Source organism: Myotis myotis, unplaced genomic scaffold (assembly GCF_014108235.1).
Source record: "Myotis myotis isolate mMyoMyo1 unplaced genomic scaffold, mMyoMyo1.p scaffold_m19_p_3, whole genome shotgun sequence".
In the NCBI taxonomy this organism is placed as follows: Eukaryota; Metazoa; Chordata; class Mammalia; order Chiroptera; family Vespertilionidae; genus Myotis; species Myotis myotis.
In genome coordinates this window covers 161,036,548-161,061,452 of record NW_023416335.1, presented here as the reverse complement: position 1 = coordinate 161,061,452, position 24,905 = coordinate 161,036,548, and the positions used below count along the sequence as shown (strand labels likewise).

Sequence of the window (24,905 nt, the reverse complement as noted above, 5' to 3'; positions counted from 1 at the left end):
TCCCTCTCGGGACCAGCCTCTCCCAGCCCCACACCTAGGAATGTCCGCCCCGCCCGCCCCTCAGCCCCGCCTCGCCCTGAGAGTGCCTGGCTCCGCCCCTATTGCAACCGCAGCCGTCTAGCCTGGCAGGGACTAGAGTAATTGACGGGCACATTCTCCAATCACAACGCCGAACGACCACATAATTACCAATTAGGTGGTAGCAGAGGCGGGTGCCGGAGCGGAAGCGGCGGGGGCGTGACCAGGAAGTGAGAGAGGAAGTGAGAGCGGAGCCTGAGAAGGACCAGCCGAGCCCAGGTGTTGTAAAGGTGACGGCGCCTCTGGGTTCCCCGGTTTTCTCCCTTTCCCGCTCCTGGGTCAGGGGTCCCTTCGCAGCTGGGAGCCAGGGTCTCCATGTGCTCTCCTTAATGGGCAAGGGTGTGGGTCTACATATGTAAGCATTGGAGGATCTTTTCTGAGCCACCTTCCTGGTTTCGCTTACCCCTTCCAGGTTTGGCCTGGAGGAGGGTCCTTCTCTTAGCCTGGGTGGGGGTGCTGTCCCTGTCCCCGCGGGGGGGATGGTGGTGAAGTTGTTTAAAATACTTCTTGAATCTGTGGGTGGTTAAAGTCACGGACACAGAAAGGGAGCTGAGTGATGGGGATTGCGAAGTTCGCGGAGGTGGAGACCTCCCGCTGTGGACCGAGGTAGTGGACGGCGGAGATGCCCTGGGAGCTGGGTTCCCGTGGTTGGGGGACTAGGAATAAAATGGGTATTGAGGGCGAAGGAACAGTGGAAGAAACACGTGTTAGGTGGGGGTCATGGTGGTTTTCGGAGCCCACTGGAGAGCTGGAGGCTTTGGGGTGGGGCGCGGTCCCTAAATCCCCTCCCCGCCTCCGGGCGGTCAGCTTTTTGCCTTCTTTCTCCTCAGGCTGTAGCGAACACCTGACCATGTGGAATCCCAGTGCCGGTAGGTATTTGGGGTGCTCTCTTCCCTACCCCAACCCCTTTCCAAATGGGCCCCACAACAGGACGTCTCTGTGTTTTCCTTCTACCTCTCCCCTCATCTGCAAAGGCCAAGTCCCCCTAGACTATGGCTGACCCATGCTCTTTTCTTGCCTTCGAGTTCACCATCTCCCTCTCTTCCCAGCGGGAGAGGGACGTGACCTTTTATCTCTTCTACTTGGATTTGTTTTCCTTACCTTCCGTTCTCCTTCCTCACTTTTCCATTTCCCTGTAAGTATTGAGTGGGAAACTGAATTCCTGCCTTTTTGTTATTTGTTGTCGGAGGCCCTGGGTAATCCTAATCTTTTATTTTTAATTTTTTTGCTTTATTGATTCAGGTATTACATATGTGTCCTTTTCCCCCCATTGCCCCCTACCCCCCCCCCCCACTCATACCCTCACACCCCCTGTTGTCTGTGTCCATTGGTTAGGCTTATATGCATGTATACAAGTCCTTTGGTTGATCGGGTAATCCTAATCTTAATTTCTTCTTTGTTTCTTCCACCAGGGCAGCCAGGGCCAAATCCATATCCCCCTAATGTCGGGTACCCTGGAGGTTCCAATCCTGCCCATCCACCGCCTGTCAATCCTGCCTTTCCTCCGGGCCCGTTTCCTACTCCCCTTGGCCCCTTTCCCACTCCCCCAGGAGCTCCCCAGGGGAATCCAGCTTTCCCCCCAGTCGGACCCCCTTATCCTGTGCCACCACCAGCATATCCAGGATACCAACCATCAGGCCCCTATCCCCCTCCATATCCACCACCTGCCCCTGGCATGCCTCCTATTAATCCCTTGGCTCCTGGCATGGTAGCACCAGGAATGGTGACGGACAAGAAGATTCGGAAGAAAATGAAGAAAGCTCAAAAAAAGTCGCAGGCGCACCACAAGCATGGCAAGGTCAGTGCCCTCTGGAGCTTGGCTAGGAAGGGTTGCCCCCTCAGAGAGACTAGGCAAGTAAGGGGTGACTGAGGGGGATTCACAGTCTGAGGACATGGGGCAGTGATTGTGTTGCTCTGGTGATGGTTCTTCCTTTTTATAAAGGACTAGAGGCCCAGTGCACGACTTCGTGCATGGGTGGGGTCTGGCCAGCCTGCCCCATGGGGTGGAGGGGCGGTAGGGGGTGGGGTAGGGCCTGCCAGGGAAGGGGCCGAGAGTGGTTGCCCCCCCTCCTGGCCCCGCCCCCTGGTCGAACTCCCAGTCGAGGGGATATTTGCATATTAGCCTTTTATTAAATAGGATTCCCACTGGGAAGAATCTGATAATTTTGAAAAGAAATATTAAGCCAATTGGGCTTTCTACAGGTGAGGGGCTAGGCCAGTGATGGCGAACCTATGACATGCGTGTCAGAGGTGACACGCGAACTCATTTTTTTGGTTGATTTTTCTTTGTTAAATGGCATTTAAATATATAAAATAAATATCAAAAATATAAATCTTTGTTTCCTATGGTTGCAAATATCAAAAAATTTCTATATGTGACCAGAGTTAAGTTAGGGTTTTTCAAAATGCTGACAGGCCGAGCTCAAAAGGTTCGCCATCGCTGGGCTAGGCTGAGCCTTAGAATGGATCTCAGAATCAAAAGCCTTTCTTGTCTGCTTTTCTCTCTCCCTGAATTTTTGAACCCCTCCCTCACTCCCCGATGCGATTTTAATTGTACATACCCACTGAGGTGGTCAAATGTCCGTTAACAGGGTCAGCTTTTTTTTTAAATCCTCACCGGAGGATATGCTTACTGATTTGAGAGGGGTGGTGGTGAGAGAGAGTATTGCCTTCCATACGTGCCCTGACCGACCGGGGAATCAAACCCACAACCTTTTCCGTATACGGGACAACACTCCAACCAATTGAGCACACCCACCAGGGCAGTAGGGTCAGTCTTTTGACAAAACAGTCTTATATTATAATTAATAAATAATAATCTGGCCCTAGTTCCTGGAGTTCCTTTCTCTCCTTCAGGGTGTTGTGTTAATTACATAGGCCTTTTTGCCCTGCCCACACAGTGGGGAAATTGAGGACTAGTGATTCTCAGCCTCAAAACCTAAGTTTTATGCTCAGCCCTAAGGCTAAGTATCCTCATTCTAGACCAGTGGTTCTCAACCTTGGCTGCACATTAGAATCACCTGGGAATCTTTTTAAAATCCTGATTTCTGGGCCTCATCCTCCGGAAATTCTGTTTCTTTGTTACTAATGTTGTGGCCCCACCCCATAACAAAGAAACAGAATTTCCGGAGGATGAGCCCCAGAAATCAGGATTTTAAAAAGATTCCCAGGTGATTCTAATGTGCAGCCAAGGTTGAGAACCACTGCTCTAGAGGAGTGTTAATTAGCAAGGGTAAAAATAGTTCTCTGGACAACTCTGCAAGGATTGAATCAACCTGGATCTTGAGGAGGCCTTAATTAACATTTTACTGCTTAGTATTTATTTCCTTATGGCTTTGGGCACTAATTCCTGGTTCTGGATTTTTTGTAGAAGTTTGAGGAGAAGAAAAGGTGAGATTGAATGGGGAATAAATTACCCTGGAGAGACTCCAAAATTGTGTTTTTTTAAAAAATAATCTTTTAGCCCTAGCCTGTTTGGCTCAGTGGATTGAGTGTTGGCCCTCGGACTGAAGGATCGTGGGTTTGATTCCAGTATAGGGCACATATCTCAGGTGCAGGCTTGATTCGCAGCCCTGGTTGGGGGAACCAATCGATGTGTCTCTCTCATATAGATGTTTCTCTTTCTCCCTGTCTCTCCTGCTCCCTTCACCAAAGATACCCTTGGGTGAGGACTAACAACAACAAAATCTTTTAGCCTGGCCAGTATTGCTCAGTGGTTGAGTATCGATCTATGAACCAGGAGGTCATGGTTTGATTCCCTGGCAGGGGGCCTAGGCCCATGCCTGGGTTGTGGGCTCAGTCCCCACTTTGGCCATGCAATCAATGATTCTCTTATTATTGATGCTTCTCTCTCTCTCTGAAATCAATATGTGTGTGTGTATATACTTTTTTGTTAATTCTCACCTGAGGATATTTTTCCATTGATTTTTAGAGAGAGTGGAAGGGAGGGGGAGAGACAGAGAGAAGCATTGATGTTAGAGAGAGATATCGATTGGTTGCCTCCCACACATGCCCCAACCAAGGCGGGGGATTGAGCCTGTAACTTTGGCATATTGGGATGATGCTCTAACCAACTGAGTTAGCCGGCCAGGGTTCAAAATGTTTTCAGTGACAGTTGTTGATGGGAGTATGAGTGTAAAGTACCTCGACTAGGAGTCTCCCGACTTTCAATCCCACTTTCTTCACTTTCTCCCAATTAGGAAAAAGTAGAGATATAAATGCACACACAGCTGTTGTTTCTATTCACTTTTCTTAGATTCATAGTCTCTAGAACAGTGGTTCTCAACCTGTGGGTCGCCAACCTGCAGGTTGCGACCCCTTTGGGGGTCGAACGACCCTTTCACAGAGGTCACCTAAGACCATCGGAAAACATATATAATTACATATTGTTTTTGTGATTAATCACTATGCTTTAATTATGTTCAATTTGTAACAATGAAAATACATCCTGCATATCAGATATTTACATTATGATTCATAACAGCAGCAAAATTACAGTTATGAAGTAGCAACAAAAATAATTTTATGGTTGGGGGTCACCACAGCATGAGAAACTGTATTAAAGGGTCGCGACATTAGGAAGGTTGAGAACCACTGCTCTAGGAACTTTCCATGCAGCTAATCAATGAGCATTTATAAGGAAACAGCTATTCCCTAGCTTGTGCCTATAATTTATTCCTTGCATTGGCTTTGGTAAAGAAGGTTGGAAAACTTGCTCTATATGAAGTATGTTAAATTCTGTACAACGAATTAGGATGGTTTAATCCATTCCTATATCCTCACTGCTTAAGGAAATCCTTGCTTTTGCGATATAAGGGACAATCTAGTTTAAAACTCCTGACCTTCTTGTGTACCTGAGTGGCAGGGTAAGGAATCAGAGAATGTCCCATGGAGTGATCAAATGTCATTTGGATTGGATGCTATCTCCTTTCCCCTTTCCCCTTGCAGCACTCCTCCTCCTCCTCTTCCAGCAGTGACTCTGACTGAATACAGGGTCTGGACCCTACCTTCAAGTCTCTCCAGTTCTGCTCTCCCATCAAGCTTCAATGCCATCTTGCACTGGGGAAAATTAGCCATTGTGCCCCCCTACCCCTCTACCCCAATCTGAGACTCACTCTGCTGTTCAGCCCTAACTGCTTAGGGGAAATGGGAAAAGAATTGCCATGGGCTAGCAAAGGCCATCTTCACAGTGCTTGGATAGAGCTTTTAACTGATGAGGTTTAAGAACTATTTTTTGAAGACGGTGAAACCTTTGAGCTAAATGCTGAAAATAAGAATAAAGATCTAGAAAATGTGATTTTTAACTTTCTTTTGTAATATTTGTAGTTGGGGAGGTTTTGTGGAAACTTAATTGTGGGAGAAAACAAACTACTTTTTTTTTTTTTTTTACTTGTGGCATGCTTGGCCAATTTAATGGCAAATACATTTCCCTGCAGACCTTTAATTGATTGCACTAACTGCAAGGCTGCTGGGAAGTAGAGTCCATTTGTTGATGAGCTCTGACTGCCATTTTGGAATTTAATCTCTATTCTTTAGTTCAGTATGCTATTTTCAGGTCCTCCCCACATTCTCCAACTCTCAATCCAAATAAAGCTGTTTGTCCTGGTCTCTGCACACCTGTGCCATTACCTTGGTTGGGCCTAGTACATTCCACTACTTTTGCTGCCCTTCCACAGTCGCTTTAAAGTGTTATCAGTTTGCCCTGGCTGGTTTGGCTCAGTGGATAGAGTGTCAGCCTATGGACTGAAGGGTCCTCTGTTTGATTCCAGTTAAGGGCACATGCCAGGTTTTGGGCTCAATCCCCAGTGGGGGGTGTGCAGGAGGCTTCCAATCAGTGATTCTCTCTCATTGATGTTTCTATCTCTCCCTCTCCCTTCTTTTCTGAAATCAATAAAAATATATTTTAAAAAAATAAAGTGTATCAGTTTTATAGTAAGGAACCAGAGCATTAGTGAACAAGAGACCATACTGTCTCTATGTTTCTTAAGTGGGAGGAACCTTCAAAATTGGTTCAGGCTTGGTGGAATGAATATTTATGTCTTCTTTTTAATGAATGGGTATAGGTCTTTGGCATAAGTTTTCGTATCTGCTACAGAGGTTCTCAGCCCTGGTTGCCCATTACCTATCAGAAAGTAATTTAGGACTTTGCCCCAAATCTATTGAATATGACTCTAAGGATGGGATTCTATAAGTCAGTATTTTAAAGAAACTGATTCTGATGTGCAGCTAGAATTGAGGGCCACTGGTTCACTCTGTGCCATGCACAGTACTACACATCAGGTTCTCAAAGATCTGTTGAGTAGAGGAAAAAGACATCTAAGATAATCTCTATATATAAAAGCCCAGCGACCAGAACGATGAAATGAGGGGTGGCTATGATGTGCAGCAGTCAATCAGCCTGATCCAGGCCCCTGTTGGCCCCCAACACCCTGGTGGGGGCGGGGCCAGATGGCCAATGCCCTTGGCCCCTCTCCTGGCAAGCCCAGCCCCTGATAGGCCCCCTCACCCCATCTGGGGGTAGTCAGCCATCCGCCTGCGGCCTGTATTCCTCATTCCTCATTCTACGCCTACCGGCCAGGCCGGCCAGACCCCCCCATGCACAAATTCATTCACTGGGCCTCTAGTTCATTAATAAAGACAGATGCTACAAAATGCCAGAAGGAAATAAACCTAGAAATAACTAGGAAGGGAAGGAGGGACCAAGGATGACTTCACAGATCAGAGGGATATGATGTGAGAGAGACTAGATAGGCCATTGCTGGCTTTGAAGATGGAATGAGGCCAACAGCAAAGGAATGCTGGCAGCAAAGAAATGCAAAGATGGAAAAGGCAGGGAAACAGATTCTATTCTAGTCTCCAGAAGGAACTGACCCTTCTAACTTTGATTTTATTCCCATAACACTCATTTCAGACTTCTAACGTCCAGAATTGTAAGTGAATAAATTTGTGGTGGTGTAAGCCACAAAATGTGTGGTAATATGTTACAGTAGCAATAGAAAACTAATATACTTACCATAAAATAAAAAAAGTGATTGTGATAAAAAGAAGACTTCACAGGAAAAGTGACATTACAGCTTTTCAAATACCTCTTGCGCCTTGAGTGTGAAAAATATAAGTGGGAAAAATGAGATTTACCAGGTGAATGGCAGAGAGGAGCTGGGAAGGGAATGTGCTTAGATGCATATTCAGAAAGCTCCATAGTATATTTTGGAATCAGGTATCCCAGAATGATTTTCTGGAAAATTGTTTATTGAGGAAATATTGTATTCTGGGTGCTGAAGCTACAGAGGTGGATAAGAGTCCCTGCCCTTTATAACCTGCAAGACCTAATGGAGCAGACAGACGTGAGTATGTGAATAGGTTATAGTACAGTAAAAATGACCACAACCGAGACACGGATCAAACAGTGGGGGAAGAAAGGAAGGAGTAACAGGGCCACTGGGAAAATGAGCTAGGTCTGGCCTGGGCCTCAGGATGATAGTTTTTCAGTTGGTAAGTAATATCAACTAACGCTGATTACTTATTACTAGTATATGCCACGCACTGAGTGCTTTACATTTATAATGTGTGATCTTCACAGTGACTCTGTAAGTTAAGTAATATTATTCCCATTTTGTAGATGAAAATTTGTCAGGATTCAAAATCAGAGCGGCTCAAGTCTGTGCTCTTAACCCAATGGCAGAAGAAAAAGCTTTACAGAGGCCAGAGTTGTAAAAAGGTATAGGATGAAAGCTCAGAAGTTCCTGAGGCTGAGTTCCCATTCAAGAGCCTGGAATGGGGGAGGTAGGGCTAGAGAAGGGAGTGGACTTGAGTGATGTTTCTGAGGTGTGGTCCACAGGGTTTGGGGATTGAGTGAGGGGTTTGAAGAACAGGGAGGGAGTGTTTTTAGTTGGCAGTATTACATCTATGACTTGTCCCTGGGGCAGGTTATCCTATATAATAAAAGCCTAATATGCAAATGGACTGAACGGCAGAATGACCAGTGGAATGACTGGTCGCTATGACATGCACTGACCACTAGGGGGCAGATGCTCAATGCAGGAGCTGCCCCCAGCCTGCAGGCCCCAGGCCAGCCAAGGTGGGTGCCAGCTGCAGGGGAGGGGGGTCCCAATCACCCCACCAGTCACCCTACAGATCAGCCCTGATCGCCAGCCAGGCCTAGGGACCCTACCCATTCACGAATTTTGTGAATTGGGCCTCTAGTATGAAATAAATTCCTGAGGTCTTCCTATATTTTAGAGCTAAATTCTAATTTTATTAGGAAATACTAGGCCAAGACCTGCTTTTCAAGTGTCTTGGATTTGAGGACCATTCAAATGTTTCTTTCCATTCACTCTCTATTTTCATTTATTCATCAGTTCTTTTTTGAGGCAAAGGGAGATGTGGTCATAGGAGCATTATGAGGTGAAGAGAAATATGTTGACAAATCAGAAATAAGGACAGACAATGAGAAGGGCTAGAGGGGGAAATACAAAGAAATGAGTGAGAAAATCTGATTTTCTCCACTTCCTTTCTTTTTAATACGCACTTGAGGATATATTTTTATTGATTTCAGAGAGAGAGAAATATCAATGTGAGAGAGAAATATTGTACCTCCCATATATGCCCCCACCAGGGATTGAACATGCAACCTAGGTATGTACTCTGACTGGGAATCGAACCTGTAACCTTTTGGTGTATGAAACAATGCTCCAACCAACTGAGCTACCCAGCCAGGGCTGATTTTCTTTACTTCTAATTGTGGAGAACACATCTCCCCTTCCTGGCCCTTCTAGGCCATATACAGAGCACCTTGCTGCTGTTGTTTTGTTACTATTGTTTCTCAAAAATTTATTAACTTCTTAAGAGCTGAAATAATACATGTACTTGGGAGAAAATTGTAACCTTTTTAATAGGATGTTTAATAAAAAGTAAAGTTCTTCTCATCTCAGATTCTCAGCTTCCTCAGTAAAGGTAACCAGGACTACCAGATTCTTTTGTAAACTTCCAGAGCTATTCTGAATAGTTAAATCCCCACCACAACCCCACCATTTTTATTTTGTTCCTATTGCCCCTCTCCCAGTTTATATCACACTAGAGGCCCGGTGCATGAATTCATGCATGGGTGGGGTTCCTAGGCCTGACTGGTGATCAGGGCCATCAGGGCCTTCTTGCCCAGATTGGGGCCGGCCAGCTGGGGCAGGGACCATGGGAGGTTGGCTGTGGGAGTGCACTGACCACCAGGGGGAGGCTTTTGCATTGAGCGTCTGCCCCCTGGTGGTCAGTGCGCATCATAGCGACTGGTTGTTCTGTTGTTCTGTCATTTGGTCACTTAGGCTTTTATATATATATAAACTAGTAGCCCAGTGCACGAAATGTATGCACATTGAAAGGGAATTAATTAGAGGAATGTAATTGGGACTCACTAATATCAATAGTATGTGAGCGTGAGGCAGTCTGTGTTTCTAAATTCAATGACATGAATTTTAGCTATTACTTTGCCAAATAAATGGAATTTACAGATATCATTTAAAAGAGCATTCAGCTTAATACTAAAAACTCTGGGTACCAAGTCAGGTCTGTTTACAACTTTTTGCCAGTTTTGTAAATTGTTTGTAATATCTGCCCATTTGGGGTTGCATGTCACGGTTACGAATAAATTGGGTTTGCCATACTTCGTTACAATTGCCATAGCATGCTGATATTGCTGCTGCATATTTCTGGGACTACCCTCAGAAGATGATGGAAGTATTATCATTTTACCAATCGGCACATTGTCATTTTCAGATCTAGATTTGAGATAATCCATCAAACCACTATATTTTTCAACTCTCAACTTAAATTGGTTTGCTTTGATGAAATTTATCCGATTGGCCTCCATTTTTGAATATGAATCCACGATAAACTGTTAATTTTCCTGCAGTTAAAATAGGATTGAACGTATCCCGCACAGAGAGATGAAATCCATAATACTGCATTTGTGTGACTCGTGTCCGTACATTTTGTCTAGTATTATTGTCGATTACACTGTTGTCTCTGAGTTTTAATGCAATATCTGTTCCCCAGCTTTTTTCACCATGTGGGAAAAGAATAGGATATGTCATTACATCTAATGTAGGAAACAGGATATTGATTTGTTTCATTTTAGTGGCATTTGGATTATTGGGATCTGGTTTACAATGAATGAGCAAGTCCTTTTCAAAAGGAGGTTCTCCATCTTCATTTCTGAATATGACAGCAACCTCGGTTACACGGGGAGAATTATATTTACCCAGATCACTGTTACGATCATATTTAATCGTCATTGTTACTTCTGTGGGAGCAATACCTTTTGCTGCTACTTCAGATTGGGCTTCCTTTTCTACCTCATGTAGCATCTTGTATGCTTTTGTTAATTCACTTACTTCATGCATGAGGTTGTTGATGTTGATCATGAGTCTTTCTGAGCAGCCCTGGTTTTCTGGCATTGCTAATCCTTTACTTGTAGCTTCGGCTGTATCCAAAATAGAGAGTTGAGCAAACTTCTGAGAAACACCATCGGAAGGATGTAAAGTTCCAGTACGGTGATAAACTTGTCCGTGTATTCTAAAACAGTATGACCCATATCCTGATGGCGATGCAATATTTGCACCCATGGAAGCAAAAGCAAAAGAACTATTTATGGAACGAATATTTTCCATGAAATTTTTCCTGTCAGAATCTTCATTTGTCATTAATCTTTTTAAATACGCCAGGTAATATGGAAAATGTATATCATTTGGACAGACTTTCCCTTTGCTACAACATCGAGTAAATTTCCCATTGGATGGTTTTTTCATCAGAGAAATTTAGTGATAGGTAAAATTCACATCGAACAGTCATCCCACCACAACTATGTTTGAGGATTGCATCCTCATGTACTCCATTTTTGGTGAGAAGGCAGTTCTTACCGGTATTGGTAGTACTTGTTGATGACAGTTCTCTAGACATACTCTGTTATTGCCACCACCCTCTTTCAACTTCAAATGCACATTGGTCTTTAGACATTTTCTGTCGATAACACCGGTGTTTTTCAGCATCAGAGCGACGTTTTTCTAGTAGCTGGTGTTCAGATACATCCTGTCGCAGGCGCCGCCTTCTTTCAAGATCAGACGCACGCTGCTCTGCAGACACTTTCTGTCGATAACGGCAGCATCTTTCGGCTGCAGAGCTACGTTGTATCAACAGTTGTTCTTTAGACATAGTCCCACCTCTCTACTGTCAAGATCTGAGATGCAGGTGAATGAGAGTCCTGGCTATCTGACCAATGGCTGATTCTGGCTGATTCTGTGGGGGTGGGACTTCCTCCTCCCTGCTGTCAGTTTCCACAGCTGTGATGAGGAAGCTGGGGTGACGGAGCTGCACCTTCTAAGCTGCCCTCTCTCTCGCTCTGTTCTATGTCCAGTGGTCTCCTGCTCTGCCAAGTCCTCCAAACCTCCCGCTCTCCGCTGGCAAGGTCCCGGGAGCCCATGGGCATGGCTAGGCACAGGCAGTCTTGCCTCCCCAACCCGGCAAAAGTCCCCCGCAGCCTGTAGGCGTGGCTATGGCCTCCTGGGGCTGGTGAAGGTCCTGGGAGCCCGCTGGTGTGGGTAGGCAGGGGCCGCCTTGCCTCCCTGACTGGCAAAAGTCTCCGGAGCCCACAGGCGTGGCTAGGTGCAGGCACCTCACCTCCCCGACCGGCGAAAGTCTCGGGAGCCCACAGGCATGGCTAGACGTGGGCGCCTCACCTCCCCAACCGGTGAAAGTCCCGGGAGCCTGTGGGCGTGGCTATGGCCTCGCCTCCTGGGGCTGGCGAAGGTCCTGGCAGCCCGCGGGCGTAGCTAGGCGCAGGCGGCCTCGCCTCCCCAACCGGCGAAAGTCTGGGGAGCCCACAGGCGTGGCTAGGCGCGGGCGCCTCGCCTCCCCAACTGGCAAAAGTCTTGGGAGCCCGCGGCCGCAGGCGCCATCACTTCCTGGGCCACCTGACACCTGCGTATGCAAGTTAACTGCCATCTTTGTTGGGTTAATTTGCATAGTCACTCTGATGGGCTGGTGGGCATGGCTTGAGCGTAGCAGAGGGATGGCTAATTTGCATGTTTCCCTTATTATGTAGGATGGGAGCATAGTACAGGCCCTTTTTTGAACCTAACATTTTCTCATTTAATTACATATCTTGGAGTTGATTCCATTTCTGTGTCTATGTATGTGTGTGTATAGTTTATGTAGATAATATTGATTGTTTTAACAGCATTTAATTTATTCAACCACTCTTTTATTGCTGGAATGTTTTATTGTTTCTAGTGTTACTATACACTTAATCTGCTGCAGTGAACATTTTGGTACATGTATCTTTGCCAGAGATTCAGAATTGGATGCCCATGGCTATATCTGACTATGAGACTCCTTTTTTTTTTTTGAGGGACCACTCTGCATTAAATATCAGCCATTTTCAACAAAGGCTCAGATTTCAAGCTGGAAACTAGCTTGTGGGCCCACATTTCTTTTTTTTTCCTTTTTAATTTCTTTTTTTATTTCTTAAAGTATTACCAAGAGTATTACACATGTCTCCTTCCCCCGCCCCCCTTAACATTCCCCCAGCTTCCCCCACCCCCCAGTGTCTTGTGTCCATTTAGTTATTCTCATATGCATGCATATAAGTCCTTCAGTTGATCTCCTACCCCCACCAACACTCCCCAGGGTTCCCACTGTAGTTTGACGGTCTGCTCAATGCTGCTCTGCCTCTGTATCCATTTTTGTTCATCAGTCTATAATGGTCCTTATTATCCATAAATGAGTGAGCTCATGTGGTATTTTTCTCAACTTCCCAGGGGCCGTCTCAGTCTCACAGGGGCCCTCCCAGCCTCAAGGGGCCGTCTCAGCCTCACAAGGGCCGCCTCAGCTTCACAGGGGCCGCCTCAACCTCTCAACCTCACTGGGGCCGTTTCAGCCTCACCGGGTCCGATTCAACCTCACCAGGGCTGTCTCGACCTCACCGGGGCTGATTCAAACTCACCAGGGCTGTCTCAACCTCACCGGGGCCGTCCCAGCCTCACCAGGGCTGCCTCAACCTCACCGGGGCCGTTTCAACCTCACCGGGGCCGCCTCAGCCTCAGATGGGCCGTCTCAGCCTCAGATGGGCCTTCTCAGCCTCACCGGCCCCATTTTCAACCTCACCAGGGCTGTTTCAACCTCACTGGGGCTGTCTCAACCCCACTGGGGCCGTCCCACCCCCACTGGGGCCGTCCCAGCCTCACCAGGGCCGTCTCAGCCTCACAGCGGCCGTCCCAGCCCCTCGGGGGCCGCCTCGGCCTCACATGGCTGTCTCAGCAACATGAAGTTTGGCATTCTGTCCTTTGTTGGGTGGCTTCTTGCTGGACAAAATCTCCAGGTGTTCCTGGTGGCTGAATATCTGGTATGCCTGCTTGGATTTCGTTTTCTACCAAGTGCACAGACTGCCTGTCTGCCATCTTCCAGCGTCCCATGTGAGACTGGATCTGGAGGACCTGCTGTGCGTTTGCTGGTACAGCGGTTCCACGTCGCCGGCCCAGGCAGGTCCGGCTCTGGCTTCCTCCGAACCTGATTCTGCTTCTTGAGTGTATTCCTTATGTATGCGAGGAGTTGAAATCTGCTTTCTGCTGGGCTGGGCTGGGCTGCAAAAGCGCCAGTGGTTCTCTTTGTGCCACTAGCACAGCTTGGGTGGGGATGTAAATTGAGTAGGGCAGGGTCCCCGGGAATCACCAGAGCAAGGGGCAATGGCATCTCCGCCACTCCTCGCCTCTCCGCGACTCCGCATCTCGCGTCCCCGACTCCGCATCTCGCGTCCCCGACTCCGCATCTCGCGTCCCCGAATGCCAGCGAGCAGCTCCGCGAGACAGCCACTCTAGCTCTCTGGCCTGTTGCAAGGCCGTCCCACCTCTCCCCGTAGGGGTCTGGGATCTCAGGAACCCGCCCCAAACAAGCTCAGTGGATTTGAGAGTCTGCATCCCCTTCTGATTGAAAAAAACCACGCATCCAGTTGCAGCCAGCCTGGCACGCAACTCCGCACCACTGTTCTTGGCAAATCACCAGGGCGGGGCCAAGGGCAATGGCGTCTCCGAGTCTCCTCGCCTCTCCGAGACTCAGCGTCTCATGTCCCCGAGTGCCAGCGAGCAGCTCCGCGAGACAGCCACTCTTGCTCCCCGGCCTGTTGCAAGGCTGTCCTGCCTCTCCCCATAGGGGTCTGGGACCTCAGGTCCTGCCCCAAACAAGCTCAGTGGATTTGAGAGTCTGCATCCCCTTCTGATTGAAAAAAACCGTGCATCAAGTTGCAGCCCACCTGGCGCGCGACTCCGTACCTCCGTTCTTGGAGCCTCCACACAACCTACTCAGTCTCAATGCTCTCCTTTCTTTCCTTCCAGTTGTAGAGCTTCCACTGGGCCAGCTTTCCCATGGTTCTGAATGATAACTGTTTGTTTTATAGTTGGTAGTCTCGATGATGTTGTGGGAGGCAGCACGCACAGGTCTGTACCTTACGCCGCCATCTTGGTTCTCCTCTCCTGATTATAATTTCTTAAGTCATCTTTCAAATATCCCAAATCCGTGAAAGGGACATCCCGGACGCTGCCCACGGAGTAGCAGTTGTCTCCAAGGTTGACAGCACCGGTGAGGACCTGATGCAGATGCATGTCTGGAGCCGGGCTGGCCAGGGAATGCACAAGAGGCTACACCAGCCCCGCATCGCCCCCGCCGCCTCCCTCGGGACTGGCCATGGAGCGGCTCCGGCTTATCGCCTCACTCCCGTTCGCCTCCCCCCTGCCTCGTCCCGGCCATGGGCCATGGTACCTCCTCAACTGCCGACGCTGCGTGGCTCGCAGCTCGCCGGCGGAAATGCCCGGATGCTCCCACGGCCGCTGCACCAGTGCACAAATGCGGGAAGACGAGGGTGCGTGTGAGGCGGGGAGCGTTCGGGGGCCTGGCGAGCCGGGAGCGAGCTGGCAGGGACACTCCGCCCGAGGGAGCTGGGCCCACATTTCTAAAGACAAATATGGCCCTGAGTAGTGGTCATTCCTTATAGATAGGTCTTGTACTTTTCAGTCTTCTCATTGCCTTTTCAACTTCTTGTTACCTTTTTTTTTTAGGCCAGCTTCTCCCAATTACAATACTTGGCTGGCTCCTGAGAGCATTGGTTTGTGCCCTCTGTTTTGTACATCAGTTTAAGACTCTCTTGCCGAAACCGGTTTGGCTCAGTGGATAGAGCATCGGCCTGCGGACTGAAAGGTCCCAGGTTTGATTCCGGTCAAGGGCACATCCCCAGTAGGAGATGTTCAGGAGGCAGCTGATCGATGTTTCTCTCTCATCGATGTTTCTAACTCTCTATCTCTCTCCCTTCCTCTCTGTAAGAAATCAATAAAAAATAAAAAAAGACTCTCAAGATGATAGTTCTCAAATGTTTTTATCATATGCCCTTACTACCCTGTGTCCATGCCATTCTTCTCTTACTAGAAGCTATAGCAAGATTTCACACATTTGAGAATGGGAAAGGATAGGAAATCCTTGAGATCTAAAATACAAATTGACACTTCAGCTTTGGGATGAATCTTTATTTTGCTGCCTTTGGAATCATCTCCCTATATCAGGTTGCTTTGTGGCCCTAAGGCAGGTTCATTCCCTTGACTAACTTGGTTCCTCTTCTGAGAAGAATTTGGTGATTCATGAAATTATTAGCTATTATGACTAGGTGCATCCCATCTTTCTCTTTCAAAGCTGGTTACAATTGTCGGCCAGTCCCAATAGTAGCCATGTTACTGTTAGAGGATGGTATCATTTTATCAATTTTTAATCTTATCTGTTTTGTCCTGTACATTAGAATTTGATGGCTAGCCACTCCCTGTCACACTGGCTCTCAGAACCCCTGGGTTATAAATGACCCAATTGTAAAGTCTTGAGATTAATCTGACCTTTAGCCCAGGCCTCACAGTAAGCCTGCTCCTTATTTTGTCTTTTTCTGGGTGTCTTAACATTGTTCTAATTTGTTTCCTCTCTTTCAATATTTGGTCTGCCTCTTGCCTTTGTGTGGGGAAGCATGAGACTTGGAAAGTTTGTAAGGAGGACATTCTGAGAAAAGGGAAGTATGTGGAAGGCCACCTACCCTGTTTATCGGAATTCTGACTTAAGGGAGACTTAGGGAAGTGTCGAAGGCGGCACCCCTAATTTTTCCTTGACCTTTCCAAACAAGTCTGTGCATGTGCAGACCCCCAGGCGTTTACTGGAATCCTTATGCCTAATCTTCGGGTGCCCTTGCCTAGAGAACACTGCAAACATGTGTCCTTCCAAGATTACTCACCCTACTGATTGTATCTAAAGATAAACTCTATATCAAACTGCAATAAAATCCTAACAAGGCAGGCAATCGAAGCTGCTTGGTTCCTTTAGCCAGGCTGTCCCTTAGCCCTCTTTTTCACAGCAACTGTTGTGTCGGAGTAATCATTCATCCGTCGTTCAGGGTCTGCTGACCAGCCCTGGCAATGTGGTACCCGGTGTGAAGATGAAGGAATGCAACGAGATGTGCGGAACCCTTGAAAACAAAGAGGAAGGAAACGAAAGTAACTGCGCAGTAAGTAATTGGAGCCCACTAGGGATATCTAAGTTTGAGGGAAATGTTTTTCAGCTAAGGTTTCACAATAGGACAACGACTGTCCACCGAATAACAGATCTCTTCGTTACTTAAAAAGTTATTTAAAAAAAAAAAAGTAGAAGTGAAAATTTCATCACATACAAAAAATTTAAAAGGTAATTAAAAGCAAATGGTGCCTCATTTATAGAAGAACAATTAAAGAGCCTGTTGCAAACTGTTATAATTTATAGTCCTTGTTTTCCTAATGCTGGAACATTAGACCTTGATCTCTGGGAACAAGTAGGTAGGAATTTAAAGAGAAATCAGGCCCAGGGAAAACGAGTGCCCTTGTCATCTTTAACTATGTGGACTCTTGTTCGAGCTGCACTATGCCCACTTCATATTGAGGATCAAAAGCCTACAGAACGCCAGGAGGATTTATCACTGCCCCCTCCTCCTGAAGTAGAGCCTGTCAAGCCTGTAATACCTAAGGCCCCCAATCCTCTGCCTCCGGTGTGAGAAGGCTCATCAACTAGATCCTCAGTTAAGGGATTATGTGTCAGGCAAGCTATGTTAGAAGAAGAGCTTTGGCCTGCCCAGTTATGCAAGATCAGCAAGGTAATCAGATACATGAACCACTGTTTTTTTTTTTGTTTTTTTTTTAATATATATTTTATTGATTTTTTACAGAGAGGAAGGGAGAGAGATAGCTAGAAACATCGATGAGAGAGAAACATTGATCAGCTGCCTCCTGCACACCTCCCACTAGAGATGTGCCCGCAACCAAGGTACATGTCCTTGACCGGAATCAAACCTGGGACCTTTCAGTCTGCAGGCCGACACTCTATCCACTGAGCCAAACCGGTTATGGCAAACCACTCTTCTTTAATACCTTTAAAGAAATAAGGAAAAGTATTAGAGAAAATGAGGCTAGCAGTCCATTTACAAAAGGACTCCTTAATGCCTTGTCAGAAAATTACCATAGACACCTTGGGACTGGCAGATTTGGCTAAAACAACTCTGGATGCCAGTCAGTATTTATTACAGAGAACAGAATATGATGAGATCTGTGAACAACAGGCTGTTTATGGGTGTTCACTGGCGACCTCACCTGGGAGCCCTCTGGGCCTCATTCAGGCTGTGAGTCCCAGGTACTTTAAAATATCTTCTGAAAGATCTATGAAAAGAATTCTGACTTATTAAGTCTTGTCTGTGTGTTATGCACGCCTGTAAATATCATATAAGCATCTGTTAATTGTTGCTTTGTGTGTCTTTGTTGTTTGGTTTAATTTGTTTAAAGATGGGGCATATTTCACTTTGCTAGGGGCCCCAGCTACTTGTGGCAGGCTGAACACATGGCAGGGATTGCAGGAACTTCCCAGCAGCTGCCAAGAATTCTTAATCTTGGGGATTCTTCTTGCTCTCCCTCTCAAGGCATCAGCCACTAGAAACTCTTAGTAGAAGTTCTTGTCTATCTGTAATGTAACTTGGTTACTGATTGATGTTCTTTGCTTACTTTCTTATCATTGAGGGACTTAGTTTGAAGATTCTAAGGCTAATGTCCCAATCCACCCTTTTATGAGTACTCATCTATTTACTATAGGGTTTTTTTTTGTTTGTTCCTGTTTTTAAGATCTCTTCTTATAAGATTTCATGTTGTTAGTCTACTCAGAGAGAAAAAGTATGGGCAATAATCATTTAAACCCCCCAAGTCTTTTTCCTAAGATGATTAGACCTGTAGAAGTGCCCTCCAGCAGGCTGCAGAAATAGCAGTTTGGGGGCCACTCCCATTTTTGTAAAAAAAAAAAAATTATTACTTTAACATTAAAGCCACTGAGTTATCCCTGTTACAAAATTTGCCAAGAAAATGCCTTGGCTAATAATAATTGGCTTTAAAATCTCAAAGTTGTTAGGGCAAAATAAATATAACTGAAATGAAGGGTATATGATAAAGCTTTTTCAGTGGTAATTATATATGCCTAAACATAGTTTTCCAAAGTGTTTGGTAACTTAAAACTTTGGAGTTTGCTGGATTAAATAGTAAAAATTATTAAATATCGAGGTATTTTGAAATATTAATCTGAATTTGCCTCGTATGGAGAATCTAGAGGATGGATTTGAATCTGTTAATAAGTTGTTTTTTATTTGAAATATCTATTAAAATGTGAATGTATTGCTAATCTGTGGAATGTTAATTACTTATATGTCACCTAAAAATGAAGTTTTTTAAGGGTTAAGAATTCTAACTAATTGGAAAGAAGGTATGTTTTTGGTGTAATAGAAGGATGAGGCATGGAGATGCATTTCGAAGGAGAAAGAAAGTGGTTTCTAGAGCTGGTTATTTCTGAAAGTTGTAAGGTTTCTGAAGAAAGGTTTGTGGAAGTTGTAGAAAGGTTTGTGAAAGTAGATTGTTTATAAAGAGAAATGTTGAAAGGAAATTATATAAATAACACAGACCAGTAAGCCAGGACAAGTAGAATAAGGGAATTGAAATGCTTAAACAGCAATTTGAAGCTATCTAGTAAATCCTACCTTCCCTAAACCAAGGACACTTAAGAGTAAATGATTTGCGCCGAAACCGGTTTGGCTCAGTGGATAGAGCGTCGGCCTGCGGACTGAAGGGTCCCGGGTTTGATTCCGGTCAAGGGCATGTGCCTGGGTTGCGGGCATATCCCCAGTGGGAGATGTGTGGGAGGCAGCTGATCGATGTTTCTCTCTCGTCGATGTTTCTAACTCTCTGTCTCTCTCCCTTCCTCTCTGTAAAAAATCAATAAAATATATTAAAAAAAAAAAAAAAAAAAAAAACCTTTAAAAAAAAAAAAAAAAAGAGTAAATGATTTGCATTTTGCCTCCCTAACCAGAGGGTAAATAGCTTATATCAATATACTCAGGGAGACAGCAGAAATCCACTTAGTGTCATTTGCTGACCTCACCCAAGGACAAATGAAATTAGAAAATAAACCTTATTTTGGAGAGTCCTTTTCTAGTCTGTTAAAAGGAAAAAGATCTGTCCTGTTTTTTTTTACCCAGAAAGCAAAAGTTCTATAAATTATTGAAATTGTTATATGTTATATTAATCAGGTAAATTTTTTTTTTTAAAGGCCATCTATTAACCATGGGAATTGAAGTTTGCTAGCCTATGTTTGTGTCTAATACACTTTGAAATATGATTTTTTGGCAAAATAAATTTGACAATCCTTCCAGGGTTTGCATTTTAAGCCCTACCTGTCCCTCCAGTATTTGGCAATTCTTAATAAGTGGCAATACGTTTCTTTGCATGAATTCAATAAGACCTGTTTCCAATTGTAGCTATATTAATCAAGATAATGGGCCTGCTTATAGCAGCCAGGGCTTCACTGCTTTTTGCAGAACTTGGTTCATCCAGCATTCTATAGGAATTCCTTACAATCCACAAGGGCAGGCCATCATTGAACGTGCCCATGCTACCCTGAAGGTTATGCTAGTAAAACAATAAAGAGGGAATATGGGACTCAAGGAACCTGCTATACTACTATCTAAAGCAGTCCTTACCTTTAATTTTTTTGAATCTGAATAATCATTTTTAACCTTCAATAGCCCCACCTTAGAAACCACAAGTCTTGTGGCGAGATGTGGACACTAATAACTGAATGGGACCCAATGAATTATTAACATGGGGAGGGATATGCATGTATTTCTACCCCCACAGGGCTGCTGTGGATTACAGCACGCTGGATCAAACCCTGCCGTGGCATTGCACGGGGCCAATACTCTTCCAGAAACGAAGAATTCTGGCTCAGGGACTCCACAGAACCGAACGTTGCGCATTCGCCGGACCCGGACGGTCCCCGAAATATCCTGGGGAATGATAAAGAAGCTGATGAAAGAGGCTGAGGAACTGTTGCAGCGTACTTCCTTTCCACTCACGCCAGATAACCTCTTTCTTGCTATGACTGCTTTGATTCATCTCAACTCTTGTGCGGTATGGTTTAGTATTCTTATTTGGCTTTGGACCAGCATCAGCCACCATGTATTGGGTCCATGTTATAGGCCCACTTTTCTTTATATCCCTCACTGGGAGACACCCCTTTCCCTGTCTCCTTACTAGGAGCGTGGACTTGTCACCTATAGGCAGTCTTGAAAATGGGACACATTGGACCCCAGTGCCCCCTAATACTACCTTCCACTCTAACCTCTTATCCCTTTGTGTTACTATTCCTCTACACCCCAATATTGTTTAAAGGCTCATAATCAGATTTGGTTACATATTATCCCCAAGGAAGGACAAGCAAGGGCCCAGTTTATCTTCCTCTCAGCAGGAAGTCTAGCCAAGGGCAGGCATACCTGTGCTACAGCTCCACCACTGCCTCCATGTAAGCAAAATAAGAAGTGGGATCCCTCCTTGGAGGCCTTACATTGGGAAGTCTGCTGAGGGGAACAGCCTCATTATTATCAGCTGGGAGACCATCGTATTGTAGACTGGGGCCCACATGGTCACCTGCAAGCTAATCATACTAATATTTTAGTCCAACCGTACCTCCAATGGCACTTTTGTGGGGTCAGCTAGAATCCCCCCCTTGCATGGACAGAAGGAGGTTTAGTTCCCCTCGCCCTCAACTACAAGATTTTCCGGTTCAGGAAACCTTATGGAGATTAGGACATGTTTTCCATCCACTGAACTTATGGGACAGGGATTATCAACAGAAGTCCAATAATTATACTAGGACCTTTTCAAAATATCATTCAGATAGTAGTTTGGTATGTACCACACATCCTTATGTATCTCTCATGGGTCCCAGCTTACAAATTACTTAACAATAATTCTTTTCTAATACAGGTAGGAGAAAGGGCCTACTATTCATCCTGTATTACCAATCAAAATGTCACCTCATTGAATATAAACACCATTATAATATTGAGGAGACAGGCTGAGGTCTTAATACCCATTAACCTTACTAGGGAGTAGCAAGGTTCATCATCCATTGAAATTTTAGGAAGCATTAAGTCATTTGAGGCCTAAAAGATTTTTGGGGATGCTCATAACAGCCATTATCTTGGCTATTGTTATTCTTACTACTGCCAGTGTAGCTGTGGTGGGCCTTTCTGAGTCTGTGTAGACTGCCACGTTTGTAGACAGTATGGCCAAGAATGTAACTAAAGAATTTACTATGCAGCAGCACATAGGTAGAAAAATTTTGGCTAGGTTACAGGCTGTAGAAGCAGCCATTGAATATTTGGGGAAAAGACAGGACACCTTAGCATACAGACAAATACTTAATTGCAGTCGGGGACATAAGCACATATGTGTCACCCCCTTAAAATGGAACAGCAGTCACCATCAGTAGGTTGACATTAAGAGCATTTGTGGGGAGTATTTCATGACAATCTTACTGAAGAAGTGAATGCTTTACAAAAACAAATAAAGACTCCCTACTTGCTATTAATGAGCACAAACAACAAACTACTGCTTGGAATGCAGTAAAGGAGCATTTAAACTGGATAGACCCTACTAAATGGTTTCCTGGAATCAATTGGCACCTGATCGGACTAACTATTGCCTTCATTGTAATTCTTTTTGTTTTTCTTATAGTCTGTAGAATCAGAACTCAACAGTGAACAAGCCTCGTAGAACCCAACATTCCCAGGCGTCAAGTTCACCACAGCCCTCCGTCTTCTATACCCAGCAAAACAAAAAAGGGGGAGATGTGGGGGAGCATGAGATTTGGTTGGAAAGTTTGTAAGGAGGACATTCTGAGAAAAGGGAAGTGTGCGGAAAGCCGCCTGCTCTGTTTATTGGAACTCCGACTTAGGGGAGTGTTGAAAGCGGCACCCCTAATTATTCCTTGACCTTTCCAAACAAGTCTGTGCACGTGCAGATCCCCAGGTGTTTACTGGAATCCTTATGCCCAATCTTTGGGTGCCCTTGCCTAGAGGACAATGCAAACACATGTGTCTTCCCAAGATTACTCATCCTACCGATTGTATCTAAAAGATAAACTTTATATCAAACTGCAATAAAAGCCTAACGAGGCAGGCAATTGAGGCTGCCTGGTTCCTTTAGCCAGGCCGTCCCTTAGCCCTCTTTTTCACAGCAGCTGTTGTGTCCGAGTAATCATTCGTCCGTCGTTCAGGGTCTGCTGGCACCTTTGCCAAAAAAACTTTATTGCTGTTTTTCTTTTAGACTTCTTTAATTCTATTTCACTTTGATCCTAATGTCCACTCCCTCATTTGGGGGTGGGAGGTGGTAGTGGAGTGGGTGGGAGGAAAGGCACTGGCGTCCCCAAGCCTTATTTCCATTTCAGGAAACTATCCCTTTTTCAGATGACTCTACTGAATTGGGGTTGCCCAATAAAACTTGACTAATATTAAGGCCAGAACCAACACCCAAAGGAATTGAACAAGGTTCAATAATAACCTTGTATGTGATGTCTCTTTCATTTCTCCTTATTTTGTCTTATTTCCTTTCAGGGCTCCTGTTTTTTTAAACAAAGGTTTTTGTTTTTTTAAAATATATTTTTATTGATTTCAGAGAGGAAGGGAGAGGGAGGAGAGAGATAGAAACATCAATGATGAGAGAGACTCATTGATCGGCTGCCTCCTACACGCCCCCCACTGGGGATCGAGCCTGAAACCTGGGCATGTGAATCGAACCCGGAACCCCTGATTCTGCAGGCCAATACTCTGTTCACTGAGCCAAACCAGCTAGGGCTAAAAAAAAGTTTTAATGTGGAAATTTACAAGGGTAGAGAAAGCAGTTTAATGGACTCCTATATATAATTTCCCTTCAGTAATTATCAATGTTTAGCCAGTCTTGTTCCATTCCACATCGTATTTTTCGCAATTTTTATCAATGAAAATTATTTTTTAAAAGTTTAAAACAGCCCGGCCAGCATGTGTCAGTGGTTGAGCATCAACCTATGAACCAGGAGGTCACAGTTCGATTCTTGGTCAGGGTACATGCCTGGGTTGTGGGCCCAGTCCTCAGTTGGGGCATGCAGGAGGCAGCCAATCAATGATTCTCTCTCATGATTGATGTTTCTAGCTCTCTCCCTCTCCCTTCTTCTCTGAAATAAAGAAAATATAAAAAAGTTGAAACAGTACAATGATCACCCATAAACCTACCACCTACACTCAACAATTGCTAACATTTTACCATATTTTCTTTATGGATATACTATGTGAAGCACTTGAAAATCTGTTGCATCCACCATGACTCTTCACCCTTAAATATTTCATCATGTACCTCTTAACTAGTATTTCTCCTACATAACCAAAATTCCATTATTGCACTTAAGAAAGTTAACAATACTTCCTTATATTAGCAAATATTCAGTTCATGTTTGAATTTCCTCAATTATCTCCAAAATATCCTAGATAGGAATTTTTTAAAAACCAGAATCCAAACAAGACTACACATTACATTAGATTATTATTGCCTTTTAATTTTTTCATTCTTCTCCCCTCCTTTTGCTCCTCCGTTGTTCTATTGTAATGCCTTTTTGAAGAAACCAGGCTAGTTGTCTTAGAGAATGTCCAGCATTCTGGATTGGCTGGATACCTCTTTATAGTGTGATATGTTTAACCTGTTTCTTTAGCCCATGTAAATATCCTATAAACTGTAAGTTAGGTCTAAAGGCTTGATGAGATTAAGATTAAACACTTGCTGAAACCGGTTTGGCTCAGTGGATAGAGCGTCGGCCTGCGGACTGAGGGGTCTCAGATTCAATTCCGGTCAAGGGCATGTGCCTTGCTTGCGAGCACATCTCCAGTAGGAGATGTGCAGGAGGCAGCTGATGGATGTTTCTCTCTCATCGATGTTTCTGGCTCTCTATCTCTCTCCCTTCCTCTCTGTAAAAAATCAATAAAATATATTAAAACAATTAAATAAAAATAAAAAAAAAGATTAAACACTTTGAGAAAAATACTTAATAGACCAAATAATGTCAAAATTGTCCTATTATAAGTGATGCAATGTTTGATCACTTGGGTAAGATGTTGACTATCAGTTCATTCTTTTTTTAAAAATTTTTTTTTATTGATTTCGGAGAGAGGGATAGAAACATCAACGATGAGAGAGAATCATTGATTGGCTGCCTCCTGTACACCCCTGACTAGGAATGGAACCCATGACCTGGCTCATGGGTTGATGCTCAACCACTGAGCCACACTGGCCAGGCAGGTCACTCCATTTTAAGTTATCTTTTTTTTTTCCCCTGTACGATTTGCAAATAATTTGTGTGGTGATATTTGGCACCATGATAATATCCTGTTCCCTAACAAC

The 24,905-nt window shown here is 44.9% G+C and overlaps 1 protein-coding gene across 7 annotated transcripts; it reads left to right on the top strand.

Annotated features, from left to right (window-relative positions):
* The first annotated feature begins 178 nt into the window (after nucleotides 1–178).
* On the top strand, nucleotides 179–22,718 carry PRR13 (proline rich 13). Of its 7 annotated transcripts, none has more exons than XM_036298888.1 (6): nucleotides 179–308; nucleotides 909–947; nucleotides 1,791–1,876; nucleotides 16,535–16,645; nucleotides 20,334–20,606; nucleotides 22,215–22,718. In XM_036298888.1, exons 2-6 carry the CDS (start codon nucleotides 929–931, stop codon nucleotides 22,251–22,253), a joined length of 528 nt encoding a protein of 175 aa, XP_036154781.1. In that variant the 5' UTR covers nucleotides 179–308; nucleotides 909–928; the 3' UTR covers nucleotides 22,254–22,718. The 7 variants fall into 7 exon arrangements, with proteins under 7 accessions (XP_036154781.1, XP_036154777.1, XP_036154779.1 ...); XM_036298884.1 differs by having other exon boundaries at nucleotides 188–308; nucleotides 1,491–1,876; XM_036298886.1 differs by having other exon boundaries at nucleotides 229–297; nucleotides 1,491–1,876.
* The last annotated feature ends 2,187 nt before the right edge of the window (nucleotides 22,719–24,905 follow it).